General features: G+C 51.4%; 1 protein-coding gene across 1 annotated transcript in view; it reads left to right on the top strand.

The window, feature by feature from the left end:
• The window catches only part of XRRA1 (X-ray radiation resistance associated 1), a 58,819-nt gene extending 43,467 nt beyond the window's left edge, over positions 1 to 15,352 (top strand). Inside the window, exons 12-19 of the mRNA XM_045816222.2 lie at positions 549 to 674; positions 7,645 to 7,738; positions 8,532 to 8,647; positions 10,289 to 10,636; positions 13,139 to 13,337; positions 14,060 to 14,175; positions 14,384 to 14,489; positions 14,872 to 15,352. Of these exons, the coding sequence (XP_045672178.2) occupies positions 549 to 674; positions 7,645 to 7,738; positions 8,532 to 8,647; positions 10,289 to 10,636; positions 13,139 to 13,337; positions 14,060 to 14,175; positions 14,384 to 14,489; positions 14,872 to 15,125 (1,359 nt within the window). The 3' untranslated portion in view covers positions 15,126 to 15,352. The remainder of the gene's footprint in view (positions 1 to 548; positions 675 to 7,644; positions 7,739 to 8,531; positions 8,648 to 10,288; positions 10,637 to 13,138; positions 13,338 to 14,059; positions 14,176 to 14,383; positions 14,490 to 14,871) is intronic.
• Positions 15,353 to 19,290: the final 3,938 nt, after the last annotated feature.

Below are 19,290 nucleotides of genomic sequence, written 5' to 3'. Positions count from 1 at the left end.
CGCTAGGAAAAGCCCCCTTTAAAATGCAAGCACCCGATGAGTCGGAAGAGTGTGCGGCTCTTGATCTCAGGGTTGTGAGTTCAAGCCCCACGTTGGGTATGGAGATGACTTAAAAATAAAAAATCTTTAAAAAAATAAATAAAATAAAATGCAAGCACTGTCCTTTTGCCTTTTGGAGAAATTTTAGCCCAGCTGTAGAGAAGGGCCATTTCAGGATAATCTGCTATAGGGCAGAAAGTGGGAGGTGGGGGCAAATAACTTCTGATGTCTGCATCACTGCGCTATTATCATTTGGTCTCAGGGCACTTGAAACCTGAACTTTGTGTGCCGGAAAATTAGCTCATCATGTGACCTCAGAGAACTTGGAACCAGAACTCTGGGCCCTTGGTAACATCTCCCATTATGACCCTAGATGTCTCTTTTGGCCAAGCCTCTCTAGAATGGTTTTTCTTTCCATCACCCTCCATGGGAAGGGTCTCTTGGCCCTTGGCAGCATTCAGTCTCTTATCATCAGGGCACTTTGACAATAGACCTTTTTTCCTTCTAAGGCAACCAAGGTATGTGCACTTCCTCCCATATTCGAGATTCTTCCCGTGAAGTCACTGAAGGCCAGGAACCAGACGCTGGCCCCGCCCTTTCCAGAGCTGCGGTACCTTAGCCTGGCCTACAACAAGGTGACTCTTCTGCTTCTCTGCCTGTTTCCTCAGGGGCACAGTCGGGAGGGTGGGATGCATTCTGCTCTGGCCTACAGGCCAGCCCTATAATTCCCCACTACAGATATGTGGGCTCAGGAATTCTCAGGGTGGGGGATTGGAGAGAGTACAGGCCAAGGCAGGAGTCCATCCATTCAGTCACAGATATTTAACACCGCGTGCCAGACCCTATGCTACATACTAGGTACACAGCTGCGCAAAGAAAGATCGAGCCTCTTGCTTTTTGGAGCTTGTCACCCGTAGGGAGGACTGATGCAGGACAAATGGTCTCAATGTAAGCATGCTTCGTGTTAGGAAGAAATTCACAGTTCTATGAAGTGTATGACTTCATTGACGGGGCAGTCTAACCTAGTATTTGAGATCAAAGAAGGTTCTCGAGAGAGTGGTTTTCTGAGTTTAGTGAGGGTGAAGTGTGAGGGAAGAGGGACGTGAGGAATGTTCTGGCCTATGGGAATAGCAGATACAAAGTCCACGGGACAAATTAACATGTTTTTCCTTCATGTTTTGTGTTAACCTATTTTCCAATAGCCATGTACTGTGTGATTTCTATAAACCCCACCAGCTGAGCTCGACTCAAGTCTGAAGTGTAGGCAACTTTTAAGGTACTCTGCTTATATTCCTTCTAAGGCAAACATTGGTACAGCCAAACTCCTCAAGCGTTTTCTTCCTAACAGTTTTATCATTTTAGCTTTGACATTCGGGTCTTTGATCCATTTTGAATTTATCTTTATATGTGGTGTGAGATGGGGTCCAACTTCCTTCTTTTATATGTAGATATGCAGTTTCCTCAATTCCATTGATCAAAAAGACTATTCTTTCCCCATTAAATGGTCTTCTCACCCTTGTCAATCAATAATCAGTGGAGCATAGATGTATTATGGGTCCCTCTTTGATTCTTGAAATTGGTCACTTGTGTCTTTTGTTGAAAAAACTAACTGCTGGTTTCATTGGATTTCTCTACTTACCTGTTTTCCCACTTCATTGATTTCTGCTCCTAACTTGATTTCTGTCCTACCCACATGAGTTTAATTTGTTCCTCTCTTTCTAGTTTCCTAAATAGTGTAATTTTAGATCATTGATTTGGACCTTTTTCTTCTTTTTAATATAAGCATCTAAAGCTATAAACTTTGTCTAAGCACTGTTTTAGCTGCATCCTACAAATTATGATTTGTGTTTTTATTTTCATTCTATTAAACTTGTAAAGTTCTTATTGTGGTTGCTTCTTTTACCCATGCGTTGTTTAGATAAGTGAAATGCTTCGTTTCCAAATATATGGAGATCTTTTAGATGTCTCATACTTATTATTTCTACTGTAATTCTGTTGTGGTCAGGTAACGTAACCTGTAAGATTTCATTCTTCTGATATCTATTGAAACTCGTTTTATGTCCCAGCCTATAGTCTATCTTGGTGAATGTTCTGTGTGCACTTAGAAAAAAAAATGTGTATTCTGCAGTTTTGAGGAATAGTGTTCTATAAATACCAGTGAAGGTGGTTGGTGGTATAACTCAGATCATTTCTGTCCTATTGCGTGTCTCTTCATTCTACCAGTTATCGAGAGCAGCGTGTTAACATCCCGGTCATGACTGTGGATCTGTTTATTTCTCCCTTTAGTTCTGTCAGTTTTTGCTGCATGTGTTTTGAAGTTTTACTATCAGGTACATAAACATCTAGAATTTTTATACCTACCCGATGTGTGGATCCTTTTATTATTTCGACTTGTCTCCCTGTGCCTTGAACAAAATTTCTTGTCTTGGTGTCGGACTTGTCTGATTTTAATACAGATTCTATGCTTGCTGTTGGCATAGTCTTTTCTACCCTCTTACTTTCAACCTCTGTATGGCTTTGTACTTCAGGTTAGTCCCCCTGGGACGGCATATAGTTTGTTCTTGCTGGGGTGCCAGAGCGTTTTTCTCTGTGTTTCTGCTGTCCTCGGCGTGCAGCCTTCCCCGTACTCTTATACGTCACAAGGTTTATCTCCACACTCGTGCTCCTCTCTCCCATCAGAGAGGGATGCTTTTGCTTGTTACTCAGGGCTCGCTCGTCTGGTGGGAGAGGGCCAAAGGGAGGGTCCAACCCCACTCTTAAGTAGGCCCCGGGTTCCTGTGTCTCAAGGACGGGCCTTCTCAGTGGCCCTAGCCCTCCGCAAGCAGTCGGAGACCTCTCAGGTCGTGGGCCCAGGTGGTTTCCTGTCCCTACCCAGGAGCAGCAGGTTTTAAATTTTTCCCTCCCTCCGATGCAGGGCCATGGGCCTGACAGGGTTTACTGACCTTCCTCAGAAACGTAAGGCTTTTATTCTCTAGGGAGAGGGGTGGCAACCCTTCCTGCCTTTCTGACGGTGGCAGGGGCTGTCCTCCTCCAGGCCTGTGCCCCAGGGATTGCTTTCTCCAGTCTTGCTCCCTGGGTCTAGTCTTTTGCGTACAAGTGGCCACGAATTCTCCCTCTCTCTGCGGTTCTTGAGAGTTCTCTTCTCCTTCTCTAGCCCACACTTAGCCTGTAGCAGCTCAGTAAAATGTTTGTCTCATTTCTTCCTCGTTGCTTGTATGGCACTTGCCGTCTCTTCCTCCCACGTTCTGACACCCGTGAGCCAGTGTCCGTGCCGCACCGCTCCTTGGAGGTACCCATCTTTCCTTAGATTTCAGTCCACATGATTGCTGAGACCTTAGCTCTCTGGTAGATGCAAGAAAAGTTCTGATGTTACAGGTTATTCTTTTTTCTTGTCGGGAGGGGAGCAATACTCTCCATTTTTCTTTTTCTTTTTTTTAAATTCTATTTATTTATTTCAGAGAGAGAGCATGAATGGGGGAGACAGGCCAAGGGAGTGGGAGAAGAAGCCTCCCCGCTGAGCAAGGAGCCCGATGTGGGGCTCAATACCAGGACCCTGGGATCGTGACCTGAGCCGAAGGCAGACGCTTAACTGACTGAGTCACCCAGGCCCCCCTACACTCCATTTTTCTACATGTTTACTTGAGTTTTTTAAATTATATTTTTCTTTATGACAGTTATCACCTAACACATGTATCTTTTCCTTTATTATCCGGTGTCTAGTGCCAGAATGTAGGTTTATTTGAGAGTAGGGCTTAGTTTTGCTTCTAACTATATCCTCATCGTCTGGAATAGCTCCTGACACATGATAGGTACTCAGTAAGTTTGTCTGATGAATGAATGATGCTTTGATCATATCAAGGAATACTCATGCTACCTGTGTTGAAATTAATATTCAGTTTATTAAAGTTACAAATTTTAAAACCAATTCTATGTTCAAACAGAACTTAAATGTCTAGAATAGCCACTCAGAAATCTAGTAAGTTTTGTGTCAAAAGTAAAATAAATGGGGCTCCTTGGTGGCTCTGTTGATTGAGGGTCCGACTCTTGATTCTGGCTCAGGTCATCCTCTCAGGGTCCTGAGATCGAGCCCATGTCAGGGTGTGGAGCCTGCTTAAGGTTCTCTATCTCAGGGCACCTGGGTGGCTCAGTTGGTTACGCGTCCGACTCGTGATTTCAGCTCAGGTCATGATCTCAGAGTCCTGGGATCGAGCCCAGCATTGGGCTCTACACTCAGCAGGAAGTCTGCTTGAGGATTCTCTCTCTCCCTCTCTCTGTCCCTCCCCCAGCTTGTGTGCATGCACAGACTCTCTCTCTCAAAAAAAAATCTTAAAAAAAGAAGATTCTCTCCCTCCCCCTCTGCCCCTCCCCCCACTCACACACTCTCCTTCTCTCTCTAAAAAAAAAGTAAATAATCGCTTTCACTCAACCTGTAACTAATATTTACTTAGTTCATAAATTTGACAGACTAAGGTGTATTTGCCTTAACCCAATGAAACTGGACAGAAGTATTGTCATTGGACCCTGAATTTATTTTCAGGGGCATTCACCTCACCTTCTGGGGATAGGCTAGCCTGATGGCCACATTTTCCTCACTACATCAGCCAGAATCCTAACCCCATATCTTTCAGCTGGGACTTAATTTCACAGAAAATATGACATCCATGCCATGGGTATCTTTCAACTTTCTATGAGTTTTAATTGTAACTTTCTTCAACCTTTTAGTTGTCTGATTTGGATGGATGGGATTTTGCATCCTGACAAAATTAAATTTAATTCTCCCTCCCCCATTCTGTTGTCACTGCTTCTTGACTGCCTGATTGGCATATAAGAGACTCTGTACCCCTTTAACCACCATTTGATAGTTATTTATCAAGACACATTAGACTTTTTTGTACGTTCATCCTCCTTCCCTCCTTCCCTCCTTCCCTAGAGTCTAGATAAAAAGTCAGCAAACGTTTTCTATAAAGGGCCAGATAAATACGTTACTCTGTCACAACTACTCAACTCCGTCCTTGTAGCACAAAGGGTGATGTGTAAATGGGTGAGCGTGGAAGTGTCTGATGAAACTTTGTTAAAGAGATGGGGGGTGGATTTGGCCCCCCCCAGGCATTATCTGCCAACCTTGGTTTTTATATAGCCTTCGAGCTAAGACTAATTCTTCAATTTTTAAATGGTTGAAAAAAATCAAAAGGAGGATAATACTTCATGACACTAAAGTTATATGAAATTCACATTTCAGAGTCCACAACTAAAGTTTTGTTGGAAAAGAGCCATCACACTTATTTGAGAACTGTCTCTGGCAGTTTCTGTGCTACAACAGCACAGTCGAGTAGTTGCAACACAGCCAGTATGGCCAATAAAGCCTAAAACATTTACTCTCTGGTCCTTGACAGAAAAGGTGTGTCAAGCCCTGGTCTCGATGACCAAATGTTCGAGTTGCTCAGCGCCCGCTCCTGGTCCCTCTCCTCTCACTCTGGACTCTCCCCCTCGGGATGGCTTCACATACCCGCCGGCCCATGAACGGTGACTCACGAATTTATAACTCCAACACGGAGCGCTCCTGCGTACTCCAGACCAGTGTATCCTGAGTCTCTGCTGGGAGGTCTCAGAGGAACCTCCGAAGTACCTGCATCCAAAGTGAATGAATGATCTTCCGTTGAGGGTCTTCCGTTGCCCCGTATCTTAGAGAAGAGCTCCATCACGCGTGCAGTTTACTCACGCCCAGATCTGGCTGTCATCCTTAATGTTTCTCTCTCCTTTACCTCCCTCCTCACCACGCACATCTAATCTGTGACCAAACCTTATCATATTTAGGTCCTCGTCTTTCTGAAAATTCATGTCATAGGTCATCAGGGACCAAGATCTTTCTAGCTTTTGTCTGGCCCCGACTTGCACCTCCAGCCTCATTTTCTCTCTGCCTTCTTTCCATCCCTCCAACAGGCTTTCCTCCTCCTCGCTGTGAGGCCCTTCACGCATGGCTCTCTGCGTGGGGCACTTCCTCTCTGCATTAGCAGTACGGAGCATGTACTGGGAGCGTAAGTCCCCAGTGAGCTCCCACGGTCCCGATGACCTCCCGCAGTAGAAGCCTAGGTCTTGATTTCACAAAATCCACTGTGGGTATTCCAGGTGGCCTGGTGGCCTCACACATGACCTTCCGGAGACCCAGGTCCCTCTGGCTGTGGCTCTGTCCTCCCGTAGGGCCTGAAGGGGATTTTATTGGCTCCTCTGCGTCTGGCAGATAGATGGCTGAGCAGGGGAGGGGGGGAAGAAACATAGAGGGTCACACAGGAGGTGTCAAATGGGCCGTGCCCAGAAATGATCCCTTTCACCCTGTGGCATATGACCTGAGTCACGTGAGCACATCTAGCTGCCTGGGAGGCCCGGAGACGGTCTAGCTATGTGCCCAGAAAGTGGAGGGAACGGTTTGTTAATACGAGGTTTCTGTGCTGCGCACTGTGTCCCTACCCCCTCCTCACCCTTCAGCTCTCGGGGCAGTGTGCCCCGTCTCCCCGCGAGGACCAGATCACTCTAGCACTTCACACGCCCTCCCTCGTGGCAGTAATCACAGCAGCAGAGCTCTCATCCTTCCTGTTCCTACTTCAGTGCCTGTTTCCCCCCAGGCAGCACCGCTTGCAGACAGGAGTCCTAGCTGTTCTGCTCACCTCCAGCCTAGTGCTTGGCCCGCGTTGGCATTTACTAATACTTACTGATTGGAGGAACAGAAAGGAAAGAGAGTGAACAGGCTCATTGCCCAGTGGGCATCTAGTGCTGTCCACCAGGCTCCAGAGGAAGCCAAGCTGAAGGGCCCTCCCTCTTGCAGTCCTCAGGCCTTACTGCCTTCCACGGGTCCTGAGTCTGACCCAGTAACTTTCAGGGTGCCCTGGCGTCTGAAAGGCCACTGCCCCACTCTTGGCCCCTCTGATACTGTTCTGTTGCTAAGAGACACCCTCCCCGAGGATGTTCCAGCCACTCTGCTCGGCAAGCATTAGGCATTTTTCGCCCTTCAGAGGCTGGCCTCAGGGCCCTTGAGCAGCCTCTGGGCCCCAGACAGCCGGGAGGTCTTCCTTCTTATTGGCTTGGCTGATCCCTTAGATGAATGGGTCCCCCCTGCCTGTCTGCCCCCTGTCTGTCCCCAGCTCAGTGCCCAGGACAGGCCTTAATGAAAGAGACCATCAGGAATGCTGTTGACAGACTGACGGGGTGTGTAGAGTTTGCATTGAGGAACGTGAAGTGTCAGACAAATTGTATCCTGAAGCCAAAGCCAGCGCCCTGCCAAACTTCCAGACTCCTAGCGCTTGCCCCTGTTTTGTCACCAACATCTCCATTCCTCGGTCTGGGCCACATTTCCAGTGTGCAGAAGAGAAAACAATTCTTAACTTTCAAATGTGAAACAGTGATGTGGAACTTCAGCCAGGATCCCGATCCTGTGGGTGTGAGCAGGTGAACCCGCAGGATCAGACACCGCCCAGCCCGAGGCCGGCCGCAGCCTCACTTCCCCGGCTCCGCCCCCGCCCTAGCAAGCTTGCAGCCCGCCGTGCGGGCCTGGCAGCCCTGGGCGGAGGTGGGGCAGTGTCGACCCGAAGCCTTTCCCCGTGTTCCTTACAGATTGCAAAGGAAGATGCCCTCCTGCCTGTAGCTCTCTTCCCGTCTCTCTGCGAGCTCATCTTTCATAACAACCCTCTGGTGGCCCATACACGAGGTATGGTGCCCGCAAACCTGCACCCCCATCCCGGGGCCCAGGGGCAGTGTGGGCACCCTCAGCCCCACCTCATCGAGGCTGAGCCCTGGGCTCTGCTGTGCGTCATGGGTGGACATGGTTCATGGTACATTTGGGAACAGAGAGAACCACAGACGTTGCTGAGCCCTGCTCTGTACCAGCTTACCTGACAGCAGCCCTGTGAGGCAGGCGTCCTTGTCCCCGTGCTCCGTGAAGGACGCTGAGGACCAGGGAGGGTCATGATCTACCCAAGGTCCCACAGCAAGAAAGAGGCAGAGCTGGGAATGGAACACAGAATTAGCTAGATCCTGCAGGAGATCTTTAAGTGACACCTGGCTTTGTAGAACAGGTCTGTTGTGACCTCGTTTCCTACTTCCCAGCTGGGGAGGGGCCTGTAGGGGAGGCATGGCTGAGCAGGGGACAGGGTGAGAAACATACAGGGTCATGCAGGAGGTTTCAGATGGGCTGTGTCCAGAACTGGGTGCTGGATCAGTGCTACACCTTGGAGGTACCTGAGAATCCTGGGTCCCAGAGTGACACCAGCAGAGTTCTCACCTTTGCTTTGCACTATCCTCGTTGACTTGGGCAAATTTCTTAACCTCTCTGTGCCTCAGTTTCCTCACCTATTGAATGGGAATAATATAGGTACCTACCTCCCGGGGTTGGTGTGAAAATGATGTAAGTTAATACATGTCTGGCAGTTTGAACAGTGCTGGGCACATATCAGCCCCCAGTAAATATCCACTAATAGTAATCTTCCCCATCATGGCTCCAGGGGTCCCTCCACTGCTGAAAAGCTTCCTCCAGGAGCGGCTGGGGATCCACTTGTTTCGCAAGAAGATAGTAAAGGCCAAGCATCATATTTTGATGCCTCGGAAGGACTCAAGGAAGGTAAGGCCTCCAAGGCAGGACTGCCAAGCCTGGAGGAAGTGGAGCCCATTTTACTGCATGTGAACTGACCTGGGGAGAGAGTGCCCTTTCCCACTCGTCATGGATTCCTTCTGTTGGGTCTGTAGTGATGGCATTGTCTTCTCCTTTCTGTGTCTGTGACACACGGATACACCCAGAAGGGACAAGACAGTCAGTCAGAGGGATCCAGATGTCAGAGTAGGGAGAAGCTGTGAAGGTCATGGAATCCTACCCCCAACTTTGACAGAGACACTGAGGCCCCGAGAAGGAGCTGTGGAGAAGTAGGGAAGGAACCAGTCCGAAGACCTGGGGATGAGCCTGGCGGCATCACTTTCCACAGCTGCCTTAACTCGGGCAAGAGCTTCACCCTCTGAGCTTCAGCTTCTCAACTCCATGCCTCCCTGAGCTGCTGAGAGGACTGGATGAAGCAACAGATACAAAAATATTTTATAAAGCCCCAAATCCATACCCGTGCAAGTTCTAACCACCTGTGGGAGTCATGAATGGCTGCGCCAGGCCTAGAATACACATCTCTTACACATAAGGAAGCATTTTCTTATGTTGAGAGCAATCTGCGACACGCCCACCCCCCCGAAACCAACCCCAGCCAGTGGTCTTAGACTTGCCTCTGGGATGCCATAAAGTAAGTCACGTCTCTCCTTCATGAGAAGGATTGCAGAAATTTCTGTGAAATGCTTCTCCCTCCTGAACTTTAGCCTTCCTAGAACTAAAAGCTGGACTGGGCTTTGCTGATCCCCAAAGTACAGTTATTCCCTTTCTACCCCCTCTGCAGCCTGTGGCTGTCCAGCCGAACTCTAGTCTGGAGCCCCTAGAGGACCAGAGCAGAATTAAAAGCCAGAAATAGACAGAAATCCAAAAGGTTTCATCATCTTCCCCTTGTTTGTTGCCTCCTCTAAGGATTGGACAATCTGCTTCCCATCAGCCAGGCTGAGACGGGCACAGGCAGAGTGAGCCAGAGGCTAAGGTCATAATCCTCTCTCCTGGGATGATGGGCTTTCTCTAATTAAGGAAGCAGAGAATTTCAACAGGAAAGAAGTTACTTCCTTGGTTCTGAACCCTGGGAGAGATTTGCCTTATGAAACTCCCTTTAAGGTATTGGGACCAGCATCCTGAAAGGGGCCTGGTGGTGCTGCCTTCCAGAAGGGACAGGACCATCTCCTCCAGGTCTTCCTAGGAGTCCCTGAGGAAAGTCGAGGGCACCGTCTTAAACCTCGATCAGAAGAAGAATGCTGTTGAGAGCCTGAGTGATGTCATCAGGGACGTAGAATGAGGCAGAAATCAGGCAGTCCAGGCTCTGCCACCAAATAATTCTGTGACCTTGGACAAGTCATCTCACCTCTCTCAGCCCTCGCTTCCACTTTTATAAAATAAGGAGAATTATTTCCTGGGTAGTTTGAGGTGTAAATCAAGCAACATCTGTCATGTACAGGGCACACTGTAGATGGCCAGTTAGTAGGATTTGACTCCCTCCCTCCCCCATGAGCCCTCATCCAGTACCCTGATCACAGTACCAAGTGGCCTTAGTCCGGCGAGGTCCAGAAGGAGAGACTCCGATCTCTCTTTCTTTGGAAGCAAACCAATCTGGTCTTTCTCCCATGACAGGTGAAAACCCAAGTCCCAAAGGTGCCAAAGCAGCCGCTGATTCTCTACCACCCCCCTGTGACCACAGCCCAGTCTCCCTCAAAGGAGATCCCAGAGTCTGAGGCAGGGCCGGCTAAAGAGTTGTCTGCCGCCGAAAGCAGTCTTCTGGAGTCACAGATACCTATCGAGGGCGTGGAGGGCCTTTCCCTGTCCCACAGGACCTTCGTGCCCCTGCCTCCCATCTGCTCCGATTCCACCCTGCACAGTGAAGAGACCATGTCCCACCGCAGTGACAGACCCGGCCGCCTCAGCCCGGAGCACCTGTCAGATGAGGACACCAAGAGCATGGAGTCCATATTCTTGACCCAGGTGCCTGGTTCCCCTCCCCCGCCTTGTTCCCAGCTCCCAGAGGCTCCTGTACAACCTCGGCTTAGCCGGCTTGCTGTAGGCAGCCGGAAGTGAGCCCAAGACAGGTCCGGAAACCAGAAGGAAGCACCCCTGGCAGGCCCCGTAAGCCCCTCTGGGAGCTCCACTGAGCTAAGCCTACTGGTGGGGCTAGCCACGGACACAGGGCACCGTCCTGTGGCACAGACAGCCTCTGGGGTCTGGCTGGGGCCCGGTTCTGACCGGTTTTTCGGAAGGGTTTGCTGCTGCCTCTGCCTATCCGTGGAAGGTCACATCACTTCTGATGCGGCCTCTGAGTGGTGGGAGTACATATGGCCGAGACGAAGGTCCTGCCCTCGAGATGTCCTCAGTCTGCTGGGGGAGCACAGGAACAACGCGTGCGGTCAGCGCCGAGACTAAGGGAAACCCAGGCGCTGGCAGCCCGGAGGACAGAAGGACCCTCTGCCAGACTAGGAGGGCTCCTGAAAGAGGTTCCAATGAGCTGGGTGTTGCAGGCTGAGTAGGCAGTGACAAGGTGAAAACATGGGCATACGGGCATCCTGAGCGGAGCAAACAGCATGAAGCAGGCTACAGGGACAGAAATTAAAGTGGCAAGTGCAGAAACCACAAATGGTTCAGTGTCGGGCGGCAGACCGGCGACACGTAGGAAAAGGGAAATAGGAGGCTGGAGGAGCCGGTGGGGCCCCAGGAGCATTATTATTGTACCACTGCCTTTCCTCAGCTCCCTACCTCCCATGTTGACCCTCTAATCTGCCAGATCTTTCCAAGATGCGCGTGCAGACACTTATGTCTGACGCCATCCATGCCTTATTCTACAGACGACTTACAGTGACGTACGCACTGACACGGTATAAAACTATACGAACTGTATCAGAACCCTTTAGAACAAAGCAGAGTAGAAGTAAATATTTAAAAATGAGCTTGTAAAAAATAAAATGAGCTTGAGAAAGTTGGATGAAAGGAAAATATGGACAGGAAAGGAAATAAGGTCTCTGTCACTCTAACCTGCTCATCCTCACGGCTGCTCTCGTGACGGAGCTCTATTGCCAAAATGCAATTCTGAAGAAACACAGTCAACTGTGAGTCACCGTGATGGGAAAAGCTTTTCTTCCCCTTGCCAAATTGCCCAGGCTGTGACCTCCAGCGCAGTGTGGAAGAGAAGCAGAAAGAGAGGACTTGTCTTATTCCTGATCTCAGGGAGAAAGCTTTCAGTCTTTCACCATTAATTCTGCTGTTAGTTGTGGCTTTTTCGTTAAGTGTCCTTTATCAGGTCGAGGAAGTTTCTCTTCCTAGTTTGAGTGGGTTTTTTCGTTTGTTTTGTTTTGTTTTGTCACGAAGTGGTGTTAGATTTTGCCGAATGCTTTTTGTCTATTGAAATGATCGTGTGGCTTTTGTCCTCTATCTGTTGAAGTGGTGTATCACATTAATTTATTTCCACCTCTGGAAATAACCAAGCTTGTCTACCTGTGCTAAGTCCCACTTAATCATGGTATATAATCCTTTTTATAGGCTGTCGCTTTGGTTTGCTAGTATTTTTTGAGGATTTTTGTGTTTATGTTCACAGGAATACTGGTTTGTATTATCCTTTTGTGATGTCTTTCCTCTGTTTTGGCTTCAGGATAATAACTCAAAGAATGATCTGAGAGTGTTCCCCTTTCTCCTAATTTTTGGAAGAGTTTGTGAAGGATTGGTGTTAATTCTTCTTCATATGCTTAGTGGAATTCGCTAGTGAAGCCATCTGGGCTGTGGCTTTTCTGTGAGAATTGTTGAACTCTCTACTTGTTACTGTTCAGGTTTTCTATTTCTTCTCAGCCAAAGCTTTCATGAAGGGTATAAACAACATCCCTACATGAAATACAGGTCTCATAAATATGGTTCTTATAAAACCATTAGGGTAGGCTAAAAATATGAGCTCAGACAGTGGCCACTCACCCCCTTTAAACTCCTTTGTGGTTTTGCCATCACCGTGAGGACAGAACAAACACCCTCAGGTTGGCTTTTAAAAGTCCTTACTGATCTGAGGCCTGCTTATTGCTCCAAGCGCCCACCTCTTCACAGTACACCCCAAAGATACCAATTTGGAGTTCCCCCAAATCCACCTTGCCAGGTCTTACGTGGGTGGCTGGAGGACCTGCCGCAGGCCCCTCTCCCCAGCACTCATAGCCCACCCTTCTCCCCATCCCTGCCTGGGGACGGCCATCCTGCTGCTTCAAGACTTCATGCAGGTTAAGGCCTCGCTTCCTCCCAGAAGCTTCCTGGTGGGGTGAGGGCTTCCTGGGCTCACCCAGAACCTTTGTGCTCCCTTCTCTTACAGCGCTTACCAAGGTGCACCATCACTGTCTGCTTTCATGGCTGCCTCCTCTCAACCTGGTCTTGGTTCTTGCCCTTCACAGGGCCCAGCATGGGGACCCGCACAGAGCTGATGCTTAGACGTGTTCATGGAAGCTGGTTTTCTTTTGGGTACAGGTGGGTGAGCTGCCTTCCTCCATCCTCCAGAGGGATGATTCAGCCCTGAAGGAGGAAGAGCAAAGACCATCCCGCCCAGCTCCCAGAGAGGTAAAGAGGGCTTGGAGGAAGCTCCCAGCTGCCTCCCTCCCCAGCAAGTACCATGGCTACGAGGAGCTGCTGACGGCCAAGCCTGACCCAGCCTTTATTGAGCCAAAGGGTACGTGAGGAGAACAGCTCCAAGCAGGGGCCCTCTCCACAGCCCAGAGTACGTCAGGGCAAAGCGAAAGCTGGTGCCATGCCTCATTTCCAGACCAGGCTGCTGTCCTCTGCCTGAATGTCTGTCAAAGGGCCCTGGAGGTGTCCTGGTTTGGCGCCTCCCATATCAGGACCCTGGCCTGGGCCTTCGCTGGATGAGGGGGAGTCACAGCTGTTCCGAGATTCCAGCCAGTCTGGGCCCAGCTGCTCTGGTTGGAAGAGTGTCTCCAGGAAGGGTTGGATGAACAGATACCTAGACTGGCCAGATTCCTGAGCTCCTTCCCAGCCCCGCGGAGCCCCAGATTGAACACCCCAATCCTCTCTATGTGGTTTGAGGCAAGGGAGGCCGTGCTCCCTCTGAGCCCCTTATTTCAGACTGTTGTGTTAACAGTATTTGTGCTTTCAAAGGAACTGGCACTCAGCTGTGCTCTCCTGGGGGTCAGTCCCTTTCCCCATTCTAGTGCTATCTGCCATCAGGATCTGTGCATCCGGGACAAGTACTCACGGGCTCAATGATGGCGGCTCGGGCACTGCAGCTGACCGGGGCGAGATGGAGCACTGCGCTCCTCTTGGGCCTCTCAAATCCTTGCACCCAGCGCTGCTGGGACGCTGGGGAATGATCACACTGGGGAGGCACCCAGCAGGTGGAGGCGTGCCTGGCCCAACCCTGCCGTTTTGCCGCAGGGCTCCAGAAAAACGCGCAGGCCCTGCAGCGCATGCTCAAGTGCCCGCTGCTCTACCGCTCTTCCAAGCCCAGGCTGGACGCGTTTCAGAAACACTACGTGCCCAAGGAGAGGCGGGTACGCGGTCCGCCCCCCCTGTTGCGTGTGCGAGTGGCCCCTCGGGATCCCCCCGTACAGCTGCGGCTGTCACCACGGCCTTCGGAGGGCTGTGCTCTCCCAGTGCCCCCCAGTGCTCTCCTGCTCGTTGCTGCGTCTGCAGGAGGACGTGAGGCCAGGAGAGGCTGAGCCCCGGACTGGGGTTACAGGCTCCTCTTACTTGCGTCAGGCCCAGAGGACCCCCGTGCCACCGCCACGGAAGACTCGAGCCCAGCTGCTGGATGACCTCCTCCTTCGCATGCGGGATCCCCAGAACATTACAGAGGCTCCACTCGGTACAGCTCTGACCCCCGCACCCCTCCCCGTCCGCGTCCCCAGCGGCCGGAAGCGAGATCGAGAAGTTCGCTAGTCTGCTGGTGGGAGGTGGAGGGCCCTTGGCGTCTGCCCGAGCCCACCCCGTGTGAGGACGGAGAAGCTGAGGCCGGCCTGGAGGGAGGCCGGGAGTTGCCTAGAGTCACCAGCGCGTTACACACCAGGACTAAGGCTTGAGGTGGAATCCGAGCCCCGAGCTGCGGAGGCCCATCTTCAGTGCCCGTAGCCGCTTCCTCTCACTCCATCCGCTTTCGGGGCGGGGGGCGCTCTGGACGCAGTCCCCACCGCTGTGGGCTAGGCGGACCCAGAGCGACTTCGGTGCCCCTCGGGCTTCTCTCCCTGCAGGAGCTGTCCTGCGCCAGCCAACTGAGCGGCGGCTGATGAACCAGAAGCAGTACCTGGAGGCCAAGAGGCTGCTGAAGGAGTTCCGGGCACGCTACCGGCAGCTGGTGCGCTGCTCTCTGCGCTCGGTGTTCAGGGCCACCGCGCCGCCCCCGGGCCGCCCAGCGCTGAGCGAGGCCCAGCCTAGGTTCGGCCGCTTCCTCGAGTTCATGGATGAGTTCTGCAAGGGGCCCACGGCCAGCGACTCGAAAAGCTAAGGTCTGCGCACAGGGCCATGCGCACTGCCCCGCCTGTGCCCGACACCCTCCCAGGGTTCCGTGCCCTGGACTTCGTGTTGGGGCCGGGTGGGCCAGGTGCAGGCCTCAGACCTCGGCTTGGCCTTGCATGCTGGCCGCAGAGAGTGGGGAACTGGTCCTCCCCTCCCCGGGCTGGGCAGGACCCAGCGCCTGGCCCAGCAGCAATAAAGAGTAGGTGCGTAGAGCAAGGTCGCCCGCGTGTTTTGTTGTTGATCGGGCCAGGCTGCCAGGCTAGAGAAAGATCCAGGCTTGGCACACGTCCATGGGAACCTGCCTGAGTTGCACCTGTCCGACAGAGCTGTGATGAGCACGGGGATGGAAAACAAGGGGGTTGATGGAACAGAAAAGCAGCAGAGACTCTTAAGTTGTTCACAGACTGAACGAACCCATCCACAGCCAACACAGTGTACATGTTGCGGGGGTGGGGGCAAAACGGAGGCCTCCAGGCCCCAGAAAAGGGGCTTTATTTTGTTGGGCAGCTTTGCCCATGATGAGGGCAAATGGAGAGGAGGGAGAAGAGAGGTTCGGGAATTCCCTTATCAGATGGCCATGGCCACAAAGTTGGGACAGGCTGAGGGGAGGGCTTGCATGATTTCCTAGGGTCCCCTAATCCCGGACATCCGCTGAGGTCCTATATGCAAACACGGTGGCTCAGGAACCGATCCTGGGGCTGTGCAAGGTGAGCCTGGGCTCACAGGTAAACTGGTTCTGGCCAAGGCAGCCTGCGGGGTTGCCCCATTTTCGTGCGCCCAAGAGTGAGCACCTGCTACAGAGACGGCTCTAGAGGAGGCCACTGGGACAGAATTTCAGAGATGGACATTCGGGAATGGACACCAGGTGTGACCGGGTCTCCGGGGAACCTCTGCTCCTGAGGCTACTCTCCTGGGGGTACCTAGCATTCAGACCTGGGGAGCAGCATGCAGTTCCCAGGGCCCAGGAATCAGTGGCACAAGGATTAAGGATCCTCAGCAAAGCACGAACTCCTCCAACTGGAGTTGCCGTTAAGGTGATCCTTGAGCTGGAAGTTTGTCTTGCCGCCGTGGGTGGCAGAAGCGTGGTGGTGTGTCTGCTGTGTTGCGAGTGTGAGACTGTTAGGGCACAGAAATACCTGCTCACTCTCCTACTTGGCCACACAGTCTCCCACACATACCCAGTGTCCTATTTACAGCCAGCTGTGGTCGTACCAGACACGCACATCTGCATTCCTACAAGTTACACGGCCACACATCTAGTTACAGTCCGTTCCATCACACTCAGTGACACAGCACCAGACGGATACACGTGGTACAGGCTTCCCTGCAGTGGCGCTCGCACCCAGGGTGTGTTGCTGACTCCCACCTGGATCTCCTGGGGCCCAAAACCACCTCCTCCCTAACGTTAGGAAGGAGAAGACACCCAACGGTGACCCTGTAAGCTGTGCTGGGCTCCAGTCCTAGAGACCTGGATTGCCCCTTCAGCCAGAAACACTTACCAACCATGGGCTCTCTGGCCTAAAAGGCTCCTGGGAACATCCTATCCCAGCCTCAAGACCGGAAGCCTCTTGCAGTCCCCCTAACAGATCCTTCAGCTCCTGCTTGCACCCCTGGTGACGGGGAACTCCCTCCCTCCAAAGGCTGTCCCTTTCTTTGTTGGTAAAGCTCCGGGACAGTTCTAGCCACTGGGCCAAGCTGTCTGCCAGTCCCTCGGTACTCCTCGTGCTGTTCGCTCGGGAGCCTATCGGCTCCCTCTGCCCAGCCAAGCCAGAGCCCTTCACCAATGGGAGAGCATCCTGGAGAGGCTACACCTATCCGCACCAAACGCCCTTTAACTTTCTCAGTTATTGCGCACAGGATACCATCCGAGTAAGTTGCCTCTCCTAGTGCCTGCGTGAGGTATGTGAGGCAGGGCCTCACGCCGTCCACTCGCCCCCTCTCCCACGCAGGAAGCGTTTTCCAATTGTGTCTGTTCTTTCGTATCTCCGGAGTGATCTGGACTTAATCACGGTACCAGGGTTCGATTTTTAACCCTCTTATTTGTTATATGATAAAGGGCAGGTCATTTAACCTTACCCACAGTGACAATGGGGTTTGCAATCTCTGTGGGTCCTTCCAGTGTTAAAAACATACTTGGAGGGCTCTTGAGTGAGCAATGAAATCTGGTTGGTTTCCGGAGTTTCGTCCTTTTTTGAAGAGACACGAACTAGTCCTCATCTCAATGAGTAAAGCCTCTGACCAGAGTTGTCAAATGAATGAGAATTCATAACTATCCGGGAAGCCTTTTAGGCGGCATCCACCCTCCCTGCTTCCGGCAGTTACTTACTCTCCCCAGCACATCTGCCACTAGAGGCTTCGACCCCCTGGGCTGCTTTCACCCAGTGCCCCCTTCTCCATAAGCAGATGGGAAGCTGGCTCCCACACTCTTCTGAGCCTTCTCCAACCTTCTAACGAGCAAACTAGAAGAAATAATTTTTCCCACCACTAATTCTCCAAAACTAGGTAGGGCCGACCTGTTTTCCTAGCCACTTACCCAAGATGCCGGTAACTACCTGGGAGCTGGATGTGGCCACAGGAGAGGGAACTGAGAACTGATTTAGATGCAGACTGTGTCTCACGATGCTTGCTGCTGCAGGATACCTCCCACCCCTACGGTGGGTGCAGAGGTAAGATTCTGGTCTCTCTCTCCCTGGCAGGCCCAGTCCAGAAGCTCCAACCCAGAAAGCAACTGGAACCTGAGAGTTCGCCAGGACCAGAGTGGGAGGGCATCACCCTGAGATGACTGAGTCAGGACAACAGGAAATCAGTGGCTTTGGAGTCAGAGGACCCAACATCCAGGCTATGTCAGGGCCAGAGTTTCCCATCTGTAAAGGAGGGCACCCCCTTCACCACACCAGGCTACCAGGGAATCCATGAGTGCGATATGTGGCACATTTTCTGTTACTTAAGAGGCCAAGGGACAATCACATTCTGTTCATGTACCTCTAAGCAGCTGCCTTGTTTCTTGCAAATCATTTTAAAGACCGTCTTTTGGAAGAGTCTTGGGCCAGATTTCAAAGGGCCCTTAAGTGCTGGTTGACCACGTATGGCGTGTCTTGCGTCAGTCCTTCAATTTGGTTTTACACGTTTAGCTGGGACAGCGACACATTTGTTCTGTGTTTGATGAGAAATGGACATGAAGGGGATTCTGATGAATTCCTGAGCAGTGCTTCCAAAGCCGGTATTTTAAAAATCAGATGTTCTGAGTATAGCCCCAATATGCAAGGAGAGTCTCGTCCTGTACATCTGTTCTTTACTCGGACTCTTGTGCCTTCATTAGGAGTGAGAATGGTTGAATAGACCATTCTTAACTTAGGCCTCAGGCACAGCACACCATGGAAACCCCATCTCGCCTCCTAATTTCTCCCATCACTCTGAATGCCAAAGCAAGACACTCGAAAGCGGGGCACCTCCCAGAGCAAAGACAGCTTCAAACATCAAACACACCTAGCCTAAGCTTAGCCTGCGATCGCGCTCTAGAGGTTAAGACTTGGACTAGAAACAGAATATTCACTTCCATGAGTTTGCTTTACTGTGCTCTCAACTTGGGCCCTTCCTCAAGCAGGCAAACATACACTGAAGAATGCACTTTGGAACGGCTTAAATAACCCATCATCCCGTTTGATTCTGTGCCATTTCCTCGTTGGCAGAAGCAACCCTGACAGGGCCTGCCCTGTTCGGAGTCTTTGTCAAGATGCTGCTGGTGATGAGTCGGAGAGGCGGCAGCCAGCAGTGGCGGTCCACAAGCATCCAGCCCCGTCTCCAATTCTAAAGTAGAAAGCAGGTTGGAAACCAAATGCATCCCATTTTCTGTTCCTAGGTGGGTTGAGGAAAGGCCCTAAGGACAGCTGTGTGTGTACAAATTGAGAGTAAACAGCTCATTGGGAGAAACAACAAAAACAAAACCATTAGGTGGCATTTAAGATAATTTTCCCAGGGCGCCTGGGTGGCTCAGTCGTTAAGCGTCTGCCTTCGGCTCAGGGCGTGATCCCGGCGTTCTGGGATCGAGCCCCACGTCAGGCTCCTCCGCTGGGAGCCTGCTTCTTCCTCTCCCACTCCCCCTGCTTGTGTTCCCTCTCTCGCTGGCTGTCTCTGTCAAATAAATAAATAAAATC

Source organism: Ursus americanus, chromosome 16 (genome assembly GCF_024610735.1).
Source record: "Ursus americanus isolate L20-20 chromosome 16, mUrsAme1.1.p, whole genome shotgun sequence".
Taxonomy (NCBI): domain Eukaryota; kingdom Metazoa; phylum Chordata; class Mammalia; order Carnivora; family Ursidae; genus Ursus; species Ursus americanus.
This window is presented reverse-complemented; position numbering and strand designations above follow the sequence as displayed.